The sequence below is a fragment of the Balaenoptera ricei genome, chromosome X (genome assembly GCF_028023285.1).
Source record: "Balaenoptera ricei isolate mBalRic1 chromosome X, mBalRic1.hap2, whole genome shotgun sequence".
NCBI classification, from domain to species: Eukaryota; Metazoa; Chordata; class Mammalia; order Artiodactyla; family Balaenopteridae; genus Balaenoptera; species Balaenoptera ricei.
Window position 1 is genome coordinate 43144668 of NC_082660.1, and position 26605 is coordinate 43171272.

Sequence of the window (26605 nt, forward strand, 5' to 3'; positions counted from 1 at the left end):
TCCTTTTTTATTGGTTAATTTTACAACTTTTTATGTTAGTGTTTCTTTTTTATATCTTTGTTGGGTTTTTTTCATAGATTACAAACTTTGTAGAAGTTAAGGAGGTGCCTGGTAAAAGTTTGGTTATTTACACTATTGAGAGAATACTTAGTTTTTGAAATTAAAAGATGTATAGCTTTATTCTTAAAAGCCACAAATAAAAGTATTTTCTTCTGACATAACTGCCAAATCTAAACAAATGTAAATGTTTCATAGCAAACCCTTGCAACGATTGCTTTCAGATTTAAAATAACGATAGTGTATTACCTTCATATAAAAATAAATGTTCACTAATAATTATTCAATTGTAAAAATTCTTCCTGCCTTCCAAATTTGAAAAATTGTCAGTGTGCATTAAAAGCATGATGACATTCCTTGATTTTGTGATAAATTTTTTTTTAATTTATTTTATTTTTGGCTGCGTTGGGTCTTTGTTACTGCACACGGGTTTTCTCTAGTTGGGGCAATCAGGGGCTACTCTTCGTTGCGGTGTGCAGGCTTCTCATTGTGGTGGCTTCTCTTGTTGCGGAGCATGGGCTCTAGGCGCGTGGGCTTCAGTAGTTGTGGCGCATGAGCTTAGTAGTTGCTCGCGGACTCTAGAGCGCAGACTCAGTAGTTGTGGCACACGGGCTTAGTTGCTCCATGGCACGTGGGATATTCCTGGACCAGGGCTCGAACCCATGTCCCTTGCATTGGCAGGCGGCTTCTTAACCACTGTGCCACCAGGGAAACCTGTGCTAAATATTTTTAATAAAGAATGTTATAGCAGTTCACAATAGCATATGAAAAGTATCAGAATGTAAAAACAAAAATCTTTTAATATATTATTTTGGGTTGACTCCTCCGTGTTAGTTTTAGTAAAATTAAAACCTCATTGGTTAGTTATTTTCTACTGATGGATATCTCTGGAGAAAATATTCTAAAATATAAATCTGTTAGAGAAATTTAGGAATGAATCTAATGTAACAAAATAGTTACTTAAGTGGAAACATACATGAAAATATTGGGAAATAATTTTTTACCATTATATATGTATTAGTCAGGATAGGCCAACTGCTATAACAAACATCTCCGGAAGTCTCAGCAACTTAACACAGTGAAGGTTTTATTTTTTGCACATGTCTCATTCCAGTGTGGGTTTGGGATGTGGGTCATCTCTGCCCGACATAGGCATTCAGGGACTCAGGCTCTTTTTATGAGTGACTCCTCTGTCTGCCAGATCTTTTCCCACTCCCTTTTCCACCCCCAAACTTCTAAATCCAGTCTGCAGGAAAAGAAAAGGCAGCATGGAGGGTTATACAGGTAGATTTGGAGGGGGGCTAGGTTTTGAAGTGGATTATCCACACATATGCCATTAGCCAGAACTCATTCACATGGCCCACCTAACTGCAAAGGATACTGGGGAATGCAGTCTTGCTATGTGCCTAGATGGAAAAAGAAACATGGTTTGGTGAACACATTAGCATTTCTCTGTTACTCCTTGGCAGTGGTATTACGAACTCAAAGCTGCATGAGCACAAGAACCTTACTGATTTCTTTTTTAACATTTTTATTGGAGTATAATTGCTTTACACTGGTGTGTTAGTCTCTGCTGTATAAAAAAATGAATCAGCTATACATATACATATATCCCCATATCCCCCTCCTTCTTGTGTCTCCCTCCCACCCTCCCTATCCCACCCCTCTAGGTGGTCACAAAGCCCCGAGCTGATCTCCCTGTGTGATGCAGCTGCTTCCCACTAGCTATCTGTTTTACATTTAGTAGTGTATATATGTCAATGCCACTCTCTCACTTCATCCCAGCTTACCCTTCTCCCTTCCCATGTCCTCAAGCCCATTCTCTACATCTGCGTCTTTATTCCTGTCCTGCCTCTACGTTCTTCAGAACCATTTTTCTTTTCTTAGATTCCATATATATGTGTTAGCATACGGTATTTGTTTTTCTCTTTCTGACTTACTTCATTCTGCATGACAGACGCTAGGTCCATCCACCTCACTACAAATAACTCAATTTCATTTCCTTTTATGGCTGAATAATATTCCATTGTATATATGTGCCACATCTTCTTTATCCATTCATCTGTCGATGGACACTTAGGTTGCTTCCATGTCCTGGCTATTGTAAATAGTGCTGCAATGAACATTGTGGTACATGACTCTTTTTGAATTATGGTTTTCTCAGGGTATAGGCCCAGTAGTGGGATTGCTGGGTCATATGATAGTTCTATTTTTAGTTTTTTAAGGAACCTCCATACTGTTCTCCATAATGGCTGTATCCATTTACATTCCCACCAACAGTGCAAGAGGGTTCTCTTTTCTCCACACCCTCTCCAGCATTTATTGTTCCTATATTTTTTGATGATGGTCATTCTGACCGGTGTGAGATGATATCTCATTGTAGTTTTGATTTGCATGTCTCTAATGATTAATGATGTTGAGCATTCTTTCATGTGTTTGTTGGCAATCTGTATATGTTCTTTGGAGAAATGTCTATTTAGGTCTTCTGCCCATTTTTGGATTGGGTTGTTTGTTTTTTTGTTATTGAGCTGCATGAGCTGCTTGTAAATTTTGGAGATTAATCCTTTGTCAGTTGCTTCATTTGCAAATATTTTCTCCCATTCTGAGGGTTGCTATTTGTCTTGTTTATGGTTTCCTTTGCTGTGCAAAAGCTTTTATGTTTCATTAGGTCCCATTTGTTTATTTTTGTTTTTATTTCCATTCCTCTAGGAGCTGGGTCAAAAAGGATCTTGCTGTGATGTATGTCATAGAGTGTTCTGCCTATGTTTTCCTCTAAGAGTTTGATAGTGTCTGGCCTTACATTTAGGTCTTTAATCCATTTTGAGTTTATTTTTGTGTATGGTGTTAGGGAGTGTTCTAATTTCATTCTTTTACATGTAGCTGTCCAGATTTCCCAGCACCACTTACTGAAGAGGCTGTCTTTTCTCCATTGTATATTCTTGCCTCCTTTATCAAAGATAAGGTGACTATATGTGCATGGGTTTATCTCTGGGCTTTCTGTCCTGTTCCATTGATCTGTATTTCTGGTTTTGTGCCAGTACCATACTGTCTTGATTAGTGTAGCTTTGTAGTATAGTCTGAAGTCTGGGAGCCTCATTCCTCTAGCTCCGTTTTTCTTTCTCAGGATTGGTTTGGCTGTTCGGGGTCTTTTGTGTTTCCATAAAAAATTGTGAAATTTTTTGTTCTAGTTCAGTGAAAAATGCCATTGGTAGTTTGATAGGGATTGCATTGAATCTGTAGATTGCTTTGGGTGGTATAGTCATTTTCACAATGTTGATTCTTCCAATCCAAGAACATGGTATATCTCTCCATCTGTTTGTATCATCTTTAATTTCTTTCAGCCACGTCTTATAGTTTTCTGCATACAGGTCTCTTGTCTCCTTAGGTAGGTTTATTCCTAGGTATTTTATTCTTTTTGTTGCAGTGGTAAATGGGAGTGTTTCCTTAATTTCTTTCTCAGATTTTTCATCATTAGTGTATAGGAATGCAAGAGATTTCTGTGCATTAATTTTGTATCCTGCAACTTTATCACATTCATTGAATAGCTCTAGTAGTTTTCTGGTAGAGTCTTTAGGATTCTCTATGTATATTATCATGTCATCTGCAAACAGTGACAGCTTTCCTTTTTCTTTTCTGATTTGGATTCCTTTTATTTCTTTTTCTTCCCTGATTGCTGTGGCTGAAACTTCCAAAACTATGTTGAAAAATAGTGGTGAGAGTGGGCACCTTGTCTTGTTCCTGATCTTAGTGGAAATGGTTTCAGTTTTACACCATTGAGAACGATGTTGGCGGTGGGTTTGTCATATATGGCCTTTATTGTGTTGAGGTAAGTTCCCTCTGCCTACTTTCTGCAGGGTTTTTATCATAAATGGGTGTTGAATTTTGTCGAAAGCTTTTTCTGCATCTGTTGAGATGATCATATGGTTTTTATCCTTCGATTTGTTAATATGGTGTATTGCATTGATTGATTTGCATATATTGAAGAATCCTTGCATTCCTGGGATAAACCCCACTTGATCATGGTATATGATCCTTTTAATGTGCTGTTGGATTCTGTTTGCTAGTATTTTGTTGAGGATTTTTGCATCTCTGTTCATTAGTGATATTGGCCTTTAGTTTTCTTTCTTTGTGACATCTTTGTCTGGTTTTGGTATCAGGTTGATGGTGGCCTCGTGTAATGAGTTTGGGAGTGTTCCTGCCTCTGCTATATTTTGGAAGAGTTTGAGAAGGATAGGTGTTAGCTCTTCTCTAAATGTTTGATAGAATTCGCCTGTGAATCCATCTGGTCCTGGGCTTTTGTTTGTTGGAAGATTTTAAATCACAGTTTCAATTTCAGTGCTTGTGATCGGTCTGTTTATATTTTCTCTTTCTTCCTGGTTCAGTCTCAGAGTAACCTTACTGATTATTGATTTATTTATTTATTTTGGTTGCGCCTGGTCTTAGTTGTTGCAGGTGGACTCCTTGGTTGCGGCATGTGGGCTCCTTAGTTGTGACAGGTGGGCTCCTTAGTTGCGGCTTGCAGGCTCCTTTAGTTGCAGGTCACTGGCTCCTTAGTTGTGGCATGTGAACTCTTAGTTGCGGCATGCATGTGGGATCTAGTTTTCTGACCATGAATCGAACCCAGGCCCCTTGCATTGGGAGCTTGGAGTCTTAACTGCTGTGCCACCAGGGAAGTCCCAGAACTTTACTGCTTTTATTCACCACTGTAACCCTGTAGTTGATGCTATGATCTGTACTGCCCAGATTCCCATTTAGTCTTAGGACCTGTCCATATGGTCAGGATAGTCTGACTTCTTACCTGGCAGCTCTGGGCTCCAAGAGTGAGTTTTCTAAGTGATAAGAAGTGGAAGGTGGCTCTCCAGCAGCAGCAATTTCATCATCTCTGCCTCCTATGACTCTTCCTCAGACACTGCTTGACCAGGTGGCTTGAGCAAGACCCCAGTCTGGTTACTGAGTCCAGAGAAACTGTGATTAAACACTGCTTCTCTTTCCCTTTCCTCAGCCCTCAGTGTTAACTTTGTAAGAATATAAAAATATTTCTTTTTACAAATAAGCCAATGGAGATAGCTTATGGTTACTAACATAGTATTTATAGGCTTAAAACAAATGTACTCGTGGTGATTAAATGTAATTACTGTTATAGACTTTACAAAACCATAGTGGTTCTCAGGCAACACAAAGTAGAGAAGGAATTCCGTGTTTTTTAAAAATTATCAAAAAGGAAACTGAGAATCAGCCTAACACTTGTGTCCTCAACTCCTGCTTTTCCTTCCCACCCTACCTCTCATTTTTAGTCCACTTAATAAATGACATTTAAAAAAAATTTTTTATCTACATTAATCAGGAGGAGACAACACTAACTTTACTGCTTACACAAAACTGTCAGATCCAGAATATGAAAATGTTGATATAAGCCAGATAAATTATTTACATATTCTTTTTTTTAAGCATAATTAGCTTCTGTGCCTCATTTTTTGCAATTTATGAAAATCTAGATGTTTAGCTAACTTCTTTTTGGGGGCAAAGGAGGGAATAAGGGTGCCATTCTTTTTGGAAGCTATATAATTTTAAAATAATATGCAAAGTCCAATATTATGGCAAAAAAGACTGTTACTAGCTCATTTTTACTGTTGTGCTTGAACCTGGATAGAATTTTTTTTTCTAAGAAATCAATGTAAATGAAGTTTGATTATCAGATTTACAAGAAATTTAAAACTACCAAAGCTTTGAAAATACTCACAAGCATTAGATTGTATATCAAACATAAAGAGAAAGTAGAGAATGGAAAAGTCTTACTAAAAATCTAGAAACACTAGTCAAGACAACAAAAACCTCATACTCTTCAAAGCCCAAATCCCCTGAATTTTTTATGTGTAAGCATTGAACTTCAGTCTGTTTTCCCTAGGGGATTACTTGACCCTGTAGTTGAGATCAAAGGAATATTGACACTCATTTTAGGTAACAACATTTTGTTACCAAATTTAGCTGAATTCAAAGCATTGTTGAAAATGTGCAGTTTCTTCTACAGTAAATATAAATGCATTTATGTGTGATAATCCCGCAATTATAATAATTATAATTTTGGTTAAAAAAAAAAAAAGAAGTGGAAGGTGCCAGTCTCAAGGCCTGCACTCAGAAAATGTCACAGTATTACTTCCACCATATTTTATTAGAGCAGTTGCAGAGAGCTCCCAGACTGAAGCGGAGGGAAATAGACCCTACCTCTCAACAGAAGGACTATCAAAGGATTTGTGACTGTCTTCAATCCATCACAATAGTAATATTTGTAATGTTTGTATTTGAGTTACTTGTCTTATTGCCTACAGACAGATTAATCAACCAGCTAGAGAAACTTAAATACTAGTAAAACTAAGCACTTGCTTTTTATTTATTACCTAATCCACAAGATTGTCAAAATGCTTCAGAATTTTATTTCCTAATGAACTTACAGAAGTAATTTTGGATGTATATAAATTAATTGACCTGATTCTTGGGTGCTAAAACTGAAAAGGGGTGAAAAAAGATACAACAGAGTAGGTGGAGCAAATCCTTTTAGAGTTTTTGTTCCAGCTTTCAGGTTAGGTTTTCCTCTCTGTTCCATTATCCTTTCTGCTATTCTCTTGTCCCTTAGTTTAGGGTAGTGTAGTGCATATACGTACGTGGTGATTGAGGGGAGGGGTACAGAGAATTCTGAAATGGAGCCAGCTTGCGCTGTAAGTTACAGTTGTTTAAATAAGCCTTTTCATTACCACAAGGAATTTTTTGAAGTAAGTTCAACAAATAAAGATGATGTTAACCCCATTACATGTTTTTTAGTTAGACCGTGGATGATTTTGATGCTCATCAATGATAAACAAGTTTCAGATAGTTTTTGTTTTGTTTCGTTTTGTGTTCATTTGTATATATATTTTTTAAATTTTATTTATTTATTTATTTATTTATTTATGGCTGTGTTGGGTCTTCGTTTCTGTGCGAGGGCTTTCTCTAGCTGTGGCAAGCGGGGGCCGCTCCTCATCGCGGTGCGCGGGCCTCTCACTGTCGCAGCCTCTCTTGTTGCGGAGCACAGGCTCCAGACGCGCAGGCTCAGCAATTGTGGCTCACGGGGCCAGTTGCTCCGCGGCATGTGGGATCCTCCCAGACCAGGGCTCGAACCCGTGTCACCTGCATTGGCAGGCAGATTCTCAACCACTGCGCCACCAGGGAAGCCCCATTTGTATATTTAAATTAGTTTCTTTCACAGTAAGGTTCCAATGGAAGGAAAGCAATGCTTCATGTTTGGTTAAAAGGAAGCATGCATTATAAGTTATATTACACATAAGTGGTTAATGTTATATTTATCATGTATGTGTATATGATTTTTAAATTGTAGATGAATTATTGATTTACTGTAAAAACAAAAATAATCAGAATACAAATATTAACTGTATAATATATATGCTTATACAACATGTACATATGTATGTACAAATAAATGGGAACATTCTGTAACTTGCTTTTCTCACTTAACAATATATTATCATATACTTCTGAGTCATTAGTGATACTGGAAGAGAGGATGGTTAGATATCCAGAGAGGCCTAGTTCTCCTTGGAATGTAAATGTTGGACTAACTGGGTTATGGAGAGCAGAACTTTCTTCACTAAACTCCAGACTCAAATATGTAACTACCAATGCAATGTTTCCGCTTGGGTGTCCAATAGACATCTCAGACTTAAAGTGTCCCAAACTGAACTAGTGATGTTCTTCCCAAACTAGTTCCACCTGTAATTTTCTACATTTAACTAATAGCAGATTCATTCTTCCTGTTCAGTCTTTCAGGCCAAAATTCCTTGAGTCATCTTTGATTCTTTATTGCCTCATACCCCATATTCAGTATCAAAGGAGATCCCCTTGGTTCTACTTTTCAAAATGTATCAGATTTCATATAGTAAGTCAAAGGAAGAATGGCCCCTAATGATAAATGGGAGCACAAGCCTGCCTCCCACTCCACTGCTATATTTCATCATCATGCTTCTCTCACCTCCCCCACTCTCCTTGCCCCACTCTTCACACACCTCCTTTCCCATTCCATTTTAGGCAGCAGCAGTCTACCATTTTGCTTTCAATTATGAGAATCAATAAAGAGCACTTTTATACACACATTTATCTTATTTAAAGTTTAAAGCAGTCTTTTGGTAGCTTTTCCAGTTACTATTGCTGTATAAATTGTTTTTCCAGTTACTGTTGCCCCCAAACTTAGCATCAAGCAACCATGTTTTTATACTTATAGGTTCTGTGGGTCAGGAATTCAGACAGGGCACAGTGGGGATGGCTAGTCTCTGTTCTACTATGTCTAGGGCCTCATCTAGGAAGACTTGAAGTTTGGGGGTGACTCAGCGGCTGGGGGCTGGAATCATCTAAAGGCTTTCACTAACATGTCTGCCACCTGGGCTGGGATGACATAAAGATTGCACATGGCCTCTCCATTTGGTTTGGCTTCCTCATAGCATGACAACCTCAGCATAGGCAGACTCTCTACAGGCCTCAGGCACAGGGGTCCACATGCATGTGTTCCAGCAAAAAGATGAAGCTGTTTTCCCTTTTATGACCCAGCCTTGAAATTCTCATAGCGTCACTTCTGCTGTATTCTATTGGTGGAAACAGTCACATGCCCTTCCTGGTTCAAAAGGAGGGGAAATAGACTTCACCACTTGATGGGGCAGTGGGAGAGTCACATTGTAGAAGAGCGTGTGGAATTTTTAAAATACCATCTGTCACAGAGGTTGTAACTGTCTTTTGTTTCATAAATGAGGCATGGAGTCTTGTGGAGAAGCGGAGTGGCAAGATTAACAAGGGGCATCTTGGGAAACTACTCCTAGAGATATTATTATAAGGGCCTCCTGTTTAGTTAGCTTCTAAGGCACTTATTTCAAGCCTTTAAAAAATCCATGATGTTGTGGTATTTGTGCAATTTCTATGCTATTCACAGATGATTCTGATCCACTCATTAGGAAATGAAGCATAGTCTCTACCTGTTAAATATTTAGATCAACTGAAGACACACTGAAGACTCACTGTGCATAAGACACTGGAAGAGGCTGTAGGTCGGCTTAGAGTGGTTGCAGCTTCTTTTTTTTTTGCCTCCTCAGTGTCACAGGAGTGTTCACATGGGCTAGAAGTAGCTGACCTACCCTGAGGAACAGGTGGATAGGCTTTCTTTCTATGAGGCTAAACAGGTGTGGTTGTGGGTCCTTTCACCAAAATCAGTCATCCAGAAAGTTACTACAACATTCGTTTACACTCAAGCATCCAAATTGAAAACTGCACTTACTACATTACTCTAACAAAATTGCTCATATCTCTAGGCTTGTGAGCTTTTGCTGATTTGTTCAGTGGTCTGGTGACCATTCAAAGAGTGTCCCTCTACCAAGTGTATAGTGGCCAGAGAAGAAAATCACTGAGGGATGATCCTGGGATTTCCTCCAGCTATAGCAATGTTATGTGTACTTGAAGATGTTAAAGCTGCATTTTACAAAACCCCAAAGTAATATTTTTTCATTTATTCTCATAGACCTTCCCTCTATCGTTATAAGAATTTCTCCTTGTGAGTGCGTATTAACCACCTTTTACCCATGCATTTCCTTGCCTTTGGTATTACTGTTTCGGCCTATAATTTTTTTTATTGTCATAGGCTCAGTCCTTAGATTCAGACCTTTAGTTCAAGATACATATGAAAGATGAGTGAGATAACATCATCATCATTGTTATAAATTTTGCATTGAAATATACACACAGAAAGATAACTAATGCATAACTGTATAACTCAGTTTTCATGAATTAAATACACTTGCTTAACTGACACCCAGATCAAGAAATAGAACATTACCAGGACCCCAGAAGCCCTCCTTCTGCTCCTCCCCACTGACTTCCTTCACCATAGGTGACAGTTTTGCCAGTTTTTAACCTTCATACTGAGACTGGATTGTTTTGTTCATCATTATGGTTGTGAGATTCATCCATGCTATTGCATGGAGCATTTCATTAAGTTTCACTTCTGTGTCATATTCCATTGTGTGATATACCACATTTCATTTATCCATTCTGCTTTTGATAGATATTTGGGTTGCTTTCAGTTTTCAGCTATTATAAAAAATGCTAATATGGACATTTTTATACATCTTTTAGGATACATATGTGTACTTTTTTGTTAAGTATATTCCTAGGAGTGGGTTTGCTAGGTCATAAGGTATGCACATGTTCAGCCATAATATCTGCTGCCAAATAGTTTGCCAAAATGATTGTACCAATTCACACTCCCAGCAGCAGTGGTCGATTTGCTCCATTTCCTTACAAGCACTTAGTATCTTCAATTTTTGGTCAGTCTTTTCAAGTTTAGCCATTCTGGCAGGTAATGGTGATTATGATTTCAATTTGCATTTCCGTGTTAACTCATGAGGTCGAGAACCACCATCTGGATAGCCTTATTTGTGAAGTGTCTATTCAGGTTTCTTGCCCAGTTTTTAATTGACTTCTCTGTTGTTTTCTAATTGATTTGTAAAAGTGTATTATACATTGTTGATAAACACGTTTTTCAGTCTCGGAGGTTAATGGCTTTTGTGTCTTATTTAAAATATCTTTGTCTATCCCGAGGTCATAAAGATATTCCCCTTTGTTTTCTTCCAGAAGCTTAATAAATGTATTAGTTTAAATCAAGAACATTTATAGTCTACCTTGTTCCACATAGAATTTGAGGCAATTAAGATGAATAATTAAGCAAAATATTCTTCCTTTTAGAAAAAGATAAATCTTGAAAAAAAATAGATATTCTATAATTACCTCATAAGCCATGCACCAAAAAGTGCAGCATATTTAATCTCATAGTCTCTGGAGAATTCATATGCATGTCTTGTCCTTTTCGGTTGGGTTCATTTCAGTTGGAAGCAGGCCTCTGATAGCAGTTCCCAAATTTTTAGCTTCAATTAATATTTAGAGTTCCACTTTTTTCCTCAAATACTTTGTTGTTGTTGGCTTTTTAAAACTCCATATGGTAGAAAAATTAAAATATGCAAATGTGTGTAGTTATTAACTTTATTCCACATGCATTATTTGGAATCATAAGCATTTGGAAGAATGCTTAGGAGGAAATATTCAATCTAAAATTATAGGGTGGACTATGCCTCTATATATATTTATATGTATTCTTATGAATACATTTATGTTTATGAATCCTTGTACATACATAGTAACCCTAGAAGCTCCAGAGAAACAATTTTCATTATTTTATGATGACACATATATCTATTTCTTTCTCTCTTTTTTATTTTTAATTAATTAATTTCTTTCTTTATTTTTGGCTGCGTTGGGTCTTCATTGCTGCACGTGGGCTTTCTCTAGTTGCAGAGAGCCGGAGCGACTCTTCATTGCGGTGCGCAGGCTTCTCATTGTGGTGGCTTCACTTTGTTGCGGACCACAGGCTCTAGGCACACGGGCTTCAGTAGCTGTGGCACACAGGCTCAGTAGTTGTGGCTCACAGGCTCTAGAGGCAGACTCAGTAGATGCGGCACACGGGCTTAGTTGCTTCACAGCATGTGGGATCTTCCCGGACCAGGGCTTGAACCCGTGTCCCCTGCATTGGCAGGTGGATTCTTAACCACTGCGCCACCAGGGAAGTCCCTTTCTCTCTTTTTTATTATAATTTTTTAACATCTTCATTGGAGTATAATTGCTTTACAGTGGTCTGTTAGTTTCTGCTTTATAACAGAGTGAATCAGCTATACAAATACATATATCCCCATATCCTCTCTCTCTTGCGTCTCCCTCCCACCCTCCCTATCCCATCCCTCCAGATGGTCACAAAGCACCGAGCTGATCTCCCTGTGTTATGCAGCTGCTTCCCACTAGCTATCTGTTTTACATTTGGTAGTGTATATATGTCCATGCCACTCTGTCACTTCGTCCCAGCTTAACCTTCCACCTCCCCATGTCCTCAAGTCCATTCTCTACGTCTGCATCTTTATTCCGGTCCTGCCCCTAGGTTCTTCAGAACTTTTTTTTTTTTTTTTTTAGATTCCATATGTATGTGTTAGCATACAGTATTTGTTTTTCTCTTTCTGACTTACTTCACTCTGTATGACAGACTCTAGGTCCATCCACCTCACTACGAGTAACTCAATTTTGTTTCTTTTTATGGCTGAGTAATAGTCCATTGTATATATGTGCCACATCTTTTTCCATTCATCTCTCGATGGACACTTAGGTTGCTTCCATGTCCTGGCTATTGTAAATAGTGCTGCAATGAACATTTTGGTACATGACTCTTTTTGAATTATGGTTTTCTCAGGGTATATGCCCAGTAGTGGGATTGCTGGGTCGTATGGTAGTTCTATTTTTAGTTTTTTAAGGAACCTCCATACTGTTCTCCATAATGGCTGTATCCATTTACATTCCCACCAACAGTGCAAGAGGGTTCCCTTTTCTCCACACCCACTCCAGCATTTATTGTTTGTAGATTTTTTGATGATGGCCATTCTGACTGGTGTGAGGTGATACCTCACTGGAGTTTTGATTTGCATTTCTCTAATGATTAGTGATGTTGAGCATTCTTTCATGTGTTTGTTGGCAATCTGTATATCTTCTTTGGAGAAATGACTGTTTAGGTCTTCTGCCCATTTTTGGATTGGCTTGTTTTTTTTTTTTGATATTGAGCTGCATGAGCTGCTTGTATATTTTGGAGATTAATCCTTTGTCAGTTGCTTCATTTGCAAATATTTTCTCCCATTCTGAGAGTTGTCTTTTTGTCTTGTTTATGGTTTCCTTTGCTGTGCAGAAGCTTTGAAGTTTCATTAGGTCCCATTTGTTTATTTTTGCTTTTATTTCCATTTCTCTAGGAGGTGGGTCAAAAAGGATCTTGCTGTGATTTGTGTCATAGAGTGTTCTGCCTATGTTTTGCTCTAAGAGTTTGATAGTGTCTGGCCTTACATTTAGGTCTTTAATCCACTTTGAGTTTATTTTTGTGTATGGTGTTAGGGAGTGTTCTAATTTCATTCTTTTACATGTAGCTGTCCAGTTTTCCCAGCACCACTTATTGAAGGGGTTGTCTTTTCTCCACTGTATATTCTTGCCTCCTTTATCAAAGATAAGGTGACCATATGTGCATGGGTTTATCTCTGGGCTTTCTGTCCTGTTCCATTGATCTATATTTCTGTTTTTGTGCCAGTGCCATACTGTCTTGATTACTGTAGCTTTGTAGTATAGTCTGAAGTCTGGAAGCCTGATTCCTCCAGCTCCGTTTTTCTTTCTCAAGATTGCTTTGGCTGTTCGGGGTCTTTTGTGTTTCCATACAAATTGTGAAATTTTTTGTTCTAGTTCTGTGAAAAATGCCATTGGTAGTTTGATAGGGATTGCATTGAATCTGTAGATTGCTTTGGGTGGTATAGTCATTTTCACAATGTTGATTCTTCCAATCCAAGAACATGGTATATCTCTCCATCTGTTTGTATCATCTTTAATTTCTTTCATCCGCGTCTTATAGTTTTCTGCATACAGGTCTTTTGTCTCCCTGGGTAGGTTTATTCCTAGGTATTTTATTCTTTTTGTTGCAGTGGTAAATGGGAGTGTTTCCTTAATTTCTTTCTCAGATTTTTCATCATTAGTGTATAGGAATGCGAGAGATTTCTGTGCATTAATTTTGTATCCTGCAACTTTATCACATTCATTGATTAGTGCTAGTAGTTTTCTGGTAGAGTCTTTAGGATTCTCTGTGTATAGTACCATGTCATCTGCAAACAGTGACAGCTTTCCTTCTTCTTTTCTGATTTGGATTCCTTTTATTTCTTTTTCTTCCCTGATTGCTGTGGCTGAAACTTCCAAAACTATGTTGAAAAATAGTGGTGAGAGTGGGCACCTTGTCTTGTTCCTGATCTTAGTGGAAATGGTTTCAGGTTTTCACCATTGAGAACGATGTTGGCTGTGGGTTTGTCATATATGGCCTTTATTGTGTTGAGGTAAGTTCCCTCTATGCCTACTTTTTGGAGGGTTTTTATCATAAATGGGTGTCAAATTTTGTCGAAAGCTTTTTCTGCATCTGTTGAGATGATCATATGGTTTTTATCCTTCGATTTGTTAATATGGTATATCACATTGATTGATTTGCATATATTGAAGAATCCTTGCATTACTGGGATAAACCCCACTTGATCATGGTATATGATCCTTTTAATGTGCTGTTGGATTCTGTTTGCTAGTATTTTGTTGAGGATTTTTGCATCTCTGTTCATTAGTGATATTGGCCTTTATTTTTCTTTCTTTGTGACATCTTTGTCTGGTTTTGGTATCAGGGTGATGGTGGCCTCGTGTAATGAGTTTGGGAGTGTTCCTGCCTCTGCTATATTTTGGAAGAGTTTGAGAAGGATAGGTGTTAGCTCTTCTCTAAATGTTTGACAGAATTCGCCTGTGACGCCATCTCGTCCTGGGCTTTTGTTTGTTGGAAGATTGTTAATCACAGTTTCAATTTCAGTGCTTGTGATTGGTCTGTTCATATTTTCTCTTTCTTCCTGGTTCAGTCTCAGAAGGTTGTGCTTTTCTAAGAATGTGTCCATTTCTTCTAGGTTGTCCATTTTATTGGCGTATACTTGCTTGTAGTAATCTCTCATGATCCTTTGTATTTCTGCAGTGTCAGTTGCTACTTCTCCTTTTTCATTTCTAATTCTACTGATTTGAGTCCTCTCCCTTTTTTCTTGATGAGTCTGGCTAATGGTTTATCAGTTTTGTTTATCTTCTCAAAGAACCAGCTTTTAGTTTTATTGATCTTAGCTATTGTTTCCTTCATTTCTTTTTCATTTATTTCTGATCTGATCTTTATGATGTCTTTCCTTCTGCTAACTTTGGGGGTTTTTTGTTCTTCTTTCTCTAATTGCTTTAGGTGTAAGGTTAGGTTGTTTATCTGAGATGTTTCTTGTTTCTTGAGGTAGGATTGTATTGCTGTAAACTTCCCTCTTAGCACTGCTTTTGCTGCATTCCATAGGTTTTGGGTTGTCGTGTTTTCATTGTCATTTGTTTCTAGGTATTCTTTGATTACCCCCTTTCTCTCTTTTTTAGATGGCCTACCCTGTTCTTTAAAATTTCCAGGGACTAATAATTCAGATTTCCTCTTGGTTACATTTTCTGATGCTTCATGTAGTATCTAGAACATTCATTGTAGAACGAGTCATTGGTATGAGAAATTTCTGTTTCTTCCCTTGCTTGGTTTCCTTGCCTTGGGCTCTTAAGTGTCAGGAGGGGTTTGGGGAAATAATGGGTTTGCTCAGGCCTGGTAGATAATTTGGTGGAAGAACGGGAATCTTTCATCCCATCGTGTTATCCTGACTCAGACTTATAGTCACTATCATTTATGGTTGGGAAATGCCTTAAGTTTGTATAAATCCATGGCCTCTTGGCTTTAACTCATCTACATAAATAGTAAAAATAATAAGAGATATAAAAATAACACTGGCATTATTGATCATCTGTTTTTTACTATACACTTTACTAAGCACTTTATGTATTTTATTTCATAAAATCATCATAACCCTATAAGTTTGATACTATTATATCATAATTTATGATTATCGTCCTTACTTTTTAGCTAAGAAAACTGAACTTTGTAGAAATTAAGTAATTGCCCAAGATCACCATGCGAGTGAGTGGCAGTAAAAAACAGGTTTGTGTGAGTCTATAGCCTATGCTCTTTACCACCATCCAGTATGGCCTCCATGGCAGAAAATCATGAGTTTAGCTAAAATATATCTTTGGTATGTAATCTGGCTGTGCCTTTGTACAGGTATAACCCCTCCTGCTGGTTCCCCTTCTAAATAAATGTGGTGGCCATGGCACCAAGAACGCACAATGCAACATTTTATTAGAAGGAATGGTAGTAGGGGCCTAGGAGCCAAAAGGGTAAATGAAACATTTTATTAGCAGTCAGAGTATTCACAGCAAATAACAAAGCTGGATTTGTAGAACCATTTGCTTTCTCGAAAGGGATCTGTCATGCCTCTCAGTTGGCAGAGCAGGGGATTTCCCCAGGGTGGGAAGGGAGAACATTCAGCTCCACTGTATGGCCTGAGTGCTGTTGGGCCCATCCAGTCAGTGCCTGGAATCTGTCATTTGTTGATTGTTATCAGTGCCTTTCTTTTGCTTTTCTAGGATTGTAGCTGACAAGGTAAAGGAGGTCCTATTTATCCGACCCCGGAAGTACATCCACTGCTCCAGCCCAGAGACCGCAGAGCCTGGCTACATCAACATCATGGAGCTGGCGGCATCCGTGTGCCGCTATGACCTAGATGACATGGACATCTTCTGGCTCCAGGAACTCAATGAAAACCTCGCAGAAATGGGTAAGTTGTTTCCTCACAAGTAACTTGTTCCTTGACTTGATTTGTGATTTTTTAAAAAAGTTGTCAGGACCATTTTAACTTGCTTTCATTTTGTGGCTTCCTTTCTTTTCTGGGCTCTTCATTTATTTTTCTCTTTAATCTTAATCTTAATGAGGCATTTCCTGAAATGCATAAATATATTGAAGTAGAGCAGTAATATTTAAATCTGACCTTGTCTTTCCTTGTTCATGGTGAATATCACAGATCAGGGACGGCATGTAGGTTTCACGAGGCCGTTTCCCAGTTGTGAGTGTGAGATTGGTCATGGCTGATTGGACTTCTGGTTGAGAAGGATTCTGAGACTGGTTCCTCGTTCGGCCCTGAAAAGTACCATGATCAGTGAGCAGGGCCAAGGGTAGTGACATCTCCACCTGATGGAGAGAAACTGCAACTTCAGCATTAGGCAGCAGCACTGCAACTGACAGGTTGATGTGACCAGGATGCCTTAATGCAGGACTTGTATTTTGCTGCCTGGAAGAAGAATGGCAGGCCTAGGGCAAAACATCCCCAAAGCAGTTCTTAGCTACCTCCAGTGAGTTCTAGAGTTGTCATGCTACTCTCAAAAAATAGAATAAAATGAAGCAAAAACAAGCAAATAAAAAACCTCGTAGTAAACACAGTAGTAATTTTAAAGTAAACGTGTGCCGTACGGTACCATACCGGCAATGCTCGGAAATCCTGGGCTGAAAGGAAACTCACCTTATACTTACACACAGTTCCTTTTGACCTGTCTTCAGCCTAAACAGTGTTTAGGTCCAAGTGGTCCTGTGAAACTGGGTGGTTTTTAACTCTCTGTATGAGATATGGTAAAGGATACATTTGATTTTGTTTTTGTTTGAATCACATTTGTTCATTGTTAGTACAACAAGGATCAGTGGTTTTCCTTTTCTTCCCTTTTTTTTCTTTCTTTCTTTCTTTTGAGGTTGGTATCTGAATGCATGTGAATACAAAATTAAAATTATACTAAATCCAGTTTGGCATGATGGTGATAGTTATTCTGCCAGTAACCAATACTAACTCCTTGCTTTTTAAAACATTTTGTTTTATGTCTTCTCTTGTTCTGCCTTCTAAGAGGAAAGAGAGGGGTCAAAAAAAATTTAGGGTGGGAACCACAAAGAGAAGGGAATAAAAGACTGACAGAAAGGGAAAATGAGAGTATGAGGGCATAATCAAGTGGATCGATGGCTCAATGTACAGTTGCGTTTATGAACCATACAACATCCATATACACTATAGTGACTACAGTGCTGCCTTCAACATGACACTGCCTTATAACCAAGTCCCTTTGGTATTTTGCAGTTAATTCCCTTTGGATGAGTTTTTTTTAAATAAGCTTTCAAAAAATTTTTTGAAATAGTTTTAGCTTTCAAGAAAAGTTGCATTTTTAATACTGTTACCATATACGCCTCACGCAGTTTGTTTCGCCTCATGTTAACATCTCACTTTACCATGATACATTTGTCAAAGCTAAGAAACCAGCACAGGTACAGTACTATTAGCTAAGTTCCAGACTTTATTGGAATTTCACCAGTTTTTCCACTAATGACCTTTTTCTGTTCCAGGATCCCATCCAGGATACCACATTGCATTTAGGCTTGGATGAGTTTTAAAAAGAGGATTGCCTTATCTCCAGCATTCCTTTTGAGTGAATGATATTGTAGTAAGGTTCTAAGAGCTTAAAATAAACTTTCAAAAACAATATTAACTTAAGCATGTTTTTTATTCAGATTAAGGAATTCTAAAAGTTGAGTGCTTACTGCATACCAGTCACTATACTAAGCAATGTATGAACATGATCTCATCTCTGCCTCACAAGAAATCAGTGAGTTTGGTATTATTATCCTTATTTTTATAGATAAGGAAGCTAAGCCCTAAAGAGGGTAAATAACTTGTCAAAGCTTATATAACCAATGTGAGGTCAAATTGGAATTTGAATCCAAGTGCTCTTATAACCAGACACTATACTCCTTCACTCCAGGAAAAAAAAAAGTGTAATTTGTCTTGGCTGGAAAAATTAAACATACTACCTGAGTAGTTTTTGGTTTCATAAGTAGCTACAACATTGAAAAGGTAGTTTATGCGGAATTCCAAAGTTCCTTAGGATCTTATATTGCAGATGAAGTGGTGTATTTGGATAAATTTGTTTTGGATCACTTTGAGAAGTACTCCTGAGTTTATAAGCTGTTAGAATAAATATATGTGTGCTCTCACAAAATCATCAGTCCCCCTAAGAAGAAAAATGTTTAGTTATTACCAATAGCCATCATATGAATCTTTTAGTTGAGTTATTATGTATAGAAGGCTAAGAAGAATTAAAAGTATAGAAGGAAAAGGAATCAAGAGGCAAAAAAGGTAATTTCAGAATTTGCAGTTAGACCTTTATGAATGCTAATGTTTATTTTATATTATAGTTTGTCATTAGAAAATATTATTGGATTTTCTAAAAGTCAGGTTTGAAAAACAAATAACAAATATTTCATATGTATAATCACATATACAGTACCTAGAATTTTCCTTTATGGCTTAATACCTTTTTGTATGAAAATTTCCTTGTTGTAACCATTAGATGTGCTCATTGGAACTAATTTGCTAAGAATGAATTGTTATTTATATCCAAATAGTTATATGATTCTAATTATTTTATTATACTATAAAGTGTTCAATATTACAAAGTCCAATGAAAGTCCTCCCTCAGTGGGAATAAGAGAAAACAGATTCAGGGGAGTTCCCTGGTTGCCTAGTGGTTAGGATTCCGGGCTTTCCAGGTTCAATCCCTGGTCAGGGAACTGAGATCCTACAAGCCGCATGGCACAGCCACAAAAAAAGAGAGAGAGAGAGAGAGAGAGAAAACAGATCTAGGAGGAGACTGGCTAGGATTTGGACAGAAAATTGAAAGGGTCAATATATATAAGTTACAAAGAATATGGTGAAATGTATTTCTCCTTTCATGTGTCAAACACTAATATGTGATGATAGGTAAATTTTAGAATAGCTCTAGTAAAAGATTCTTTAAAATCTGGTAGTTTTAGATCAGGGAAGAGATGGTTTTATCCTTTAGAATCTCCCCACCCCTGCACCGGGCTCACAGTAGGTGATTTGGGAATGACAGCTGACTGATGGGTTGATTGATTGTTTGTATTTCTGTGCAGGTTGTGGGCCAGTTGATGAGAATCTTATGGAAAAGACAGTAGAAGTCCTGGAACGCCATTGCCATGAAAATATGAACCATGCTATTGAGACAGAGGAAGGGCTAGGCATAGAGTATGATGAAGATGTGATCTGTGATGTGTGCCGGTCTCCAGACAGTGAAGAAGGGAATGATATGGTGTTCTGTGATAAGTGTAACATCTGTGTGCATCAGGTTAGTGAGAGTGGAGACCGCCACCTCCCCACGGTCAGCCTTTCTGAAGTTCAGTGATCATCTCCAGCACCCATATCTGGGTAGCAGCTTGCATTTAAGGGTGAAAATAAAGATTTGGCCTGGCTGTTCTCCAGTAATTCCTTTAGAAATAATACTCCTTATGATCCCCAAGGTGACTTATTAACTTTACTCCAGGGGGCTAAACCCAGGTCTTTATTGTGTATCTTCATGCCCATGCCATTGAGATTGCCTTGTTCGATACTTTTACAGTCCCCTGGGGAGTCTCCTTGCTGCCTGCCTGGGAGTCTCTCCTCTGCCTTGGAGTCCCTGTTATATCATCAGGTTACACCCATGGTCAGTAACCTTGGGGAGTTTACACTTCCTACAGCTGGAAGTCGGGACTCCTCATCCTGGCACCCAGAGCTCTCCCCTGTCTCCCAAATATACCACTCCCAGGAAACTAGGTCTACTCCACTTTTAAACATCATAGAATTTTAGGATTGTAAAAAACCGTCCCACTCCTTAATTTTACAGATAATACCAGGAGAGGTGAAGTGACTTTACCCAACCTCTTACAGCTAGTTGTCATTCTTTCTCTACCACACTACTTTTTTTAATTAATAGTAATGATGATGGTGATATCCACATTCTTTTCAGCTCTTTCCCTTTTCTCCCCCACAAGCCCTATGCTCTAGCAAAATAAGGTGACTCAGTGGGGCAGTGATGAATATTCCTGATGCTGTCCTGTCTCCATGTTTCAGCCACACCAATTTAAAATGCCTTCTCCCACCTCCGGCTAACAAAACTTTACATACCTTTCAAGACCTAGTTTGAATCCTTTCTTGAACTCCCTTACCCTAAGTGATTTTTCACTCTTCTGAACCTGTTGTGTGTTTCATTCATTTCATTAATTTATCTAGCAAATAGGTATGCAACACCATCCATGTGCCAGGACTGTGCATGTTTTTGTAGATTGAAGTCCATGCTGCTGTGGAAGTGCATGGGAGGGATGGGGGTCGGGGATAACATCCAGAAGGTGGCATCCAAGCTGAATCTTAATGGCCAAAGGGAAATGCCAGAAAAAAACAGCAGCGTGTGTTCAGGCAGAGAGGAGAACATGTTCAGGTGGGGTAGTGAGAGTAGGCAAAGTATGTTAGAGGCAACTCTGAGCTGTTCAGAACTGTGGAGAGTGGTGGGGTCGAGTAGGGAATGCATGGAGAGTGAGGGTAGAGAGGGATACAAGAGACACATGTGAAGGGCCTTCTCTGACAAACTAAGGAACTTCGGTTTTGTCCTGTCAACCCTGAAGGATATGATTTGTAATTTAGAAGGATCATCCTGACTACAAAATTATTAAAATGATTAGATAACACAGGAGATAGAGAGAAACCAGGACTTAAGACTTTATTTTAGTTCCATGGGCCACCTAACCTAACCCTCTGTATTAAAAGGTACTCAGAATATTCTGTGATCAATTGGGTCTCTTTCTTCCTTTTACTTGTATCCTTTTAGAGTGAATTTTGAAAATTTATCTTCACTCTACCAGTTATTGGCATTTATGTCTCACCTTTAGAGAGAGAGAAAATCTTTACTACTTAAGTACGAACTTAAATATCTGACAGTACAGGTCCACAGTCCCTTCTATGCATTTCCAAAATTTTAAAGCTCTGAAAACTACAAGTTTTTACTTAAGTTTGGCACCAAAACTGATTTGAGGGCAGTAGCAGAACTCACCCCATATGAGGCTATTTGTAGTCTTTATTTCATTTTGTGAAACTACTCATATATTTTGTTAGAGAAATATTAATGTATTTGATTATATGGCACTGCCCTGGTCCCATTAGGGGGTTAGGTAATATGCCATGTCTATACTGTACCACTTTTCTAAGATATGCACAATTCTGAATTTCCTGATGTTTCTTACCCTAGTTTTCAGATAAATGATTGTGGATCTTTAGTAGAATTGAAGGTAATAGTACTGAGGTCATCTGTATATATTTTCTGTATTTGTCCTTCACAGTTGGGACAAAATATTAATGAATTACTTCCAGGTTCTTTAACTAACAAAATGAAATGTAGCATAATAATTCTCCTTAAAGGTATTTTGCTTTGAAAACATATCCAGTAATGACTATAAATGGTGCCCCTTCCTCACGTAGAAAGAAATGACAATAACACCTGACCAGGCCTTGCAGAATATAAGCTGGTATGTATTAAAGCTGGATGTTGATGCCACATAAAGTTTCATATAAAAGAGAATTCTTCCGAAGTGAGTAGGTTCACTTGAATTCTAAAGAGATACTTAGGTTAGAGCTCCCTCTGTTGACTGAAAAGTGACTTAAATGATTTGGAAGATTTGGTTTACTCAACAGAATTGGGGACATGTTGACAATTAAATTCATTAAATATAATTTTTCTTCTTTACTGCCACCATATTATATCAACTGTTTGTTCCTCTGTGACTATAATACACTTATGGTCAGTACTTTAGAAGAGAGGTTTATTTTACATCAGTAGATGTTGGATTTTAACAATTAATTTAAATTTTTTTCATTAAAAAGTGTGAAAATTGGGACCATTCCAAGGCCCTTAATGTATTCCATTTTCTGCTTCTTAGCCCAGGTATTGAACACTCAAACTGAGGCCTAAATTCATTTGCCTGAAGGTACATGCTCATAGTTTTTATACCTGTCATATATATAATGTTTAGCACTAAATTTATTAACCCCTTGAAATTATATGTAAAACATATGTTCGTGCATGTGTGCAGTTTTTTAAAAAAATACAGTCCAACCTTCGTCATTTTGTGGTCTAGAAAAAGTTGAGAGCCACTACAATGAAATACAAGCTTCTATGATCTTATGACCAGGAATAAGTCTACACAAGAGCTCAGTAAATGATTTTCTACCCAATAAAATGGCCAGGTGATAAAGGGTATTCCTAGAACCAGCTTCTGGTTTTTCTTCTGCTGGTCTGAAAGAGGCTCTGTTTTAGGGAGAAAGCTTGCTTTCATTTCCTTGCAGACTTTCTGGATCTCAGAGAAAGAAAAAGCTTTGAAGGTTAGGGACCTTATAAAATGATGCCCTGCTTTTGTGACAGCAGCCTAGTTGGAATCCAGCTTCAGTTGTTGAGTGAAATTTATTTGTTCTACCAAACCACCTACTCAAGCTCAGCGTAGAGAACCTTCCAGATAAATTGATGGTAAAGGACCTACCCCCAGTGACCTTACAGTATCACTGAGGAGATGAAACATAACAGTTAAAGTAGAGAAGAATACATGATGTCGACTAAGTACCTGGAGAGGGAAACGACGTTGAGTGGAGGGTGGGAGTCAGGAAGTGGAGCAGACACAGGGGCTACGGTGATCTGAGAATTGAGGTGAAGAACAGCAGGCTTTTTCTTTGAAGGGCCAGATAGTAAATATTTTAGACTTTGAGGACCACATATAGTCCCTGTTACATATTCTTCTTTCTTTTAACATCCCTTTAAAAATATGGAAACCATTCTTAGCTTGTTGGCCTTACAAAACAGGCCTCAAGAAGTAGGCCCCTGGTTTTAGATGGGGTTGAGGGTGGGAGCAGAAGGGGTTTTTAGAGGGTTTATTGCTGTGCAATGGTATGAAGTCTTTGTTTTAGTAAGAAGAATATGACAGCCAAACAGAAGAAGGATTGAAGGTATGAAGGGAGAGGAAGAGAATTTAGAAATAAATCAATCCAGGCATGACGTGAATGAGGACTTGGACGGAGCAGTTGTGGTGGGGATGGAGAGGAAGGTCAGAGTCTAGTGACCACTCCGTGGGGATTAGTAGCAAGCCCAAGGGACAGTAGATGAAGGAAAGTGGATGATAAGAGTCAAGGAATTTGGATCTGGAAGCTGCGAAGCATGGTGGTGATATGGATAGAGAGAGTTTGCAAAGGGGGCCAGTTGCGGGGGTAACATGATGGTGACTGTTGGAACTGGAATCTGAGCTGTGGGTGAACGTTCTGGGACTTTGACTTTGAAGCTGCGTGAATCAGTCAGTAGTGAAGGTATGCTAGGCCACATGGGGAGCCAGGTGGCCCCCAGCTATAGTCTCTAATGGTGAGAGTAGAGCAGTAAGGGGGGAAGGATGGGCGAAGTTAGAGGTAGTGAAACGGAAATCTAAACTATCTTCCAAACTAATCTCCCTCCTCCCACCTCCAATAGTAATTCATTTATTTATTTGTCCGACTTCATTCTGTAAGGAATTTGAAGTAGCTTCAAGGACTCATTATGGACTATTGTGATTTAGTCTAATATTCTGTTCAATTCAGGATCCATTCATAAGTCCCTTTTTCTTCAACTCAAGCAAGTAACTGCTACAATTTCCTGAGAGTGCTTTTCATGCAGCAGGCACTGTTAGGCTCTTTAACATTAGCTCATTTGCTCCTCAGAAGTTTCATTCTGCTTATTTCTTAACACTTTTTTCTTGATCACAGCAGTGCATGACATGTAGAAGTTGTTCAGTGAGTACATGACTGACTAATTATAATACATAATCATTGAGAAAGCTTTAGAAAACGGAGGCAAAAAAGAAAAAAATATGTAATCCCAAAACTCAGGTAACAGTTGGGCTAACCTTTACGTGTATTTCCTTCTAGTCTTATTCTATCGTCCTTAAAGTTGATTCTCATAGACAGACATGCTGACCTTAAAACAGATGCTAGAAGTTGCTTTTTTTTTTTTTTTTTTTGAGTGTTTTAAAATTACTAAATCCTGGATATGAGCTCGTTTGGCCTTATTTGCCTCTTTCTCCTAAAAGTGGAGGGTACTCTGTGACTGTGTACCGGAGCAGACATTGACCCCGTGAGAAGACGCTAACCATCACCCCCTCTCCTCCTCATGCCTCCAGGCCTGCTACGGCATCCTCAAGGTCCCAGAAGGCAGCTGGCTGTGTCGCTCCTGTGTCCTGGGCATTCATCCACAATGTCTGTTATGTCCAAAGAAAGGTGGAGCCATGAAGACCACCAGGACAGGGACTAAATGGGCTCACGTCAGCTGTGCCCTGTGGATTCCAGAGGTAAGAATTCATCCAGGTCTGTGAGGCCGTTTGCTCTCCCACAACGTTCAGACTGACTCAGGCAGGCTTCATGGAGATGCCTCATGCCTGTCCAGGCTTCTGAGGTGACAATGGTTCCACTTGACCTCCCTCACATCCTTCTTTTGCAAGTGGGCATGTGAGCCCATGCTAATTAATTTATAGGTGGTACTACCAGTGGTACTGGATAAATTTGGATGAGAGGAGAGGGTAGGAGCAGCAGATGTTTTAAAGGTAAAACCTACCTTAAAAATACCAAATCTTAAGTGTAGAGTTTCATAAGTTTTTACACGTGTATGTATCTGTCACCACAACCCAGACCAAGACATCGGACATCCCAGAAGTAGACATAGAGCATCCCAGAAGGATCCCTCACACCCACTTTCCAGTCCTTATCTGGGTCCCTATTACCCAAGGGTAACTACCATTTTGATTTCTATCAGTATAGTTTCGTTTTGTCTAAAAATGGAATCATACAGTATGCACTCTTTTCTGTCTGGCTAGCAGTCTATATTATAGTGTGTGTCAACATTCATGCCTTTCTATTGCTGAGCAGTATTCCATTTTTTAAGAGTTTCTTTATTCAGAATGCCACCCCTCACTATTTAATCTGGTCCTTCAGTTGCTGTTGTTTCCTGAGGGCTTCCAGACATTACTTCTAACTTTTTATGGCTGCCCTTTTTATTTTATTTATTTATTTATTTATTTATTTTTAATTTATTTTATTTATTTTTGGCTGTGTTGGGTCTTTATTGTTGCGCGTGGGCTTTCTCTAGCTGCAGAGAGCGGGGGGCTACTCTTCGTTGCAATGCGTAGGCTTCTCGTTGTGGTGGCTTCTCTTGTTGTGGAGCACGGGCTCTAGGCGCGTGGGCTTCAGTAGTTGTGGCTCGCGGGCTCTAGAGCACAGGCTCAATAGTCGGGGCCCACGGGCTTAGTTGCTCCACGGCATGTGGGATCTTCCCGGACCAGGGCTCGAACCTGAGTCTCCTGCATTGGCAGGCGGATTCTTAACCACTGCACCACCAGGGAAGCCCTATGCCTGCCCTTTTTTAAAAAAAAACAAAATCTGTTTGGACATCTCATTCACATTCTCTCTCCCCAACCCCTATCCAAGCCAGCAAATTTGTTAGCACTTTAACTGCAGAACAAGAGAGACTGCAGAATTCAGTTTATGGGGAGCTGATGATACTGTATCAGAAATTCATTCTCCTTTAAAACTTGCCTGGCTTTATTCTTGTTAACGTCCAATCTGTCTAGCAGTCGAGCTCACAAAGTTAAACTGAAAGTTCTAGGTACATACTATGGTATTCTTATGGATATAGAAGTCAGTTTGTTTTTTTAATTTGAGTAGTGGTTTCTTTTTCTTACTAAGAACATCCAGCTAATAATAGACATGTGAAATGAACTCTGAGGTTTCTGGCCTGAGAGTCACTAATTTCTAGCAGCAAATTCCCCAGCTAATAAAGCAGGCTCTTTCAAAATATTAAAAGTCTGGAACATGACTCAGGAAGAGTTCTTTAAAAGTAAAAGAAGCTTTCTCACCTATTGACATTTTCTTATGGTTTCTAGTACCTGATTTCTAGTACTTTTGGGGCTGTTCTAGATGTCTCTGATCTTTCTCCTGTTGGTTTCTCGATGTGGGTGGAACTTGTACTAGTTTAACTGTCCTTACTCAACAGTCCTTCACTTTTCAAAGTCGTTTCTCTCTTAGAAACTCATGTATGTATTTTTAAAGAAAAG

The 26605-nt window shown here is 38.7% G+C and overlaps 1 protein-coding gene across 4 annotated transcripts in view; it reads left to right on the forward strand.

The window, feature by feature from the left end:
* Positions 1-26605, forward strand: part of JADE3 (jade family PHD finger 3) — a 166692-nt gene that overhangs the window by 118528 nt on the left and 21559 nt on the right. For all 4 annotated transcript variants that reach the window (XM_059911193.1, XM_059911189.1, XM_059911192.1 and 1 more), the window contains 3 exons: positions 16219-16409; positions 19598-19809; positions 24680-24847. In XM_059911193.1, coding sequence (XP_059767176.1) covers positions 16219-16409; positions 19598-19809; positions 24680-24847 — 571 coding nt within the window. The remainder of the gene's footprint in view (positions 1-16218; positions 16410-19597; positions 19810-24679; positions 24848-26605) is intronic.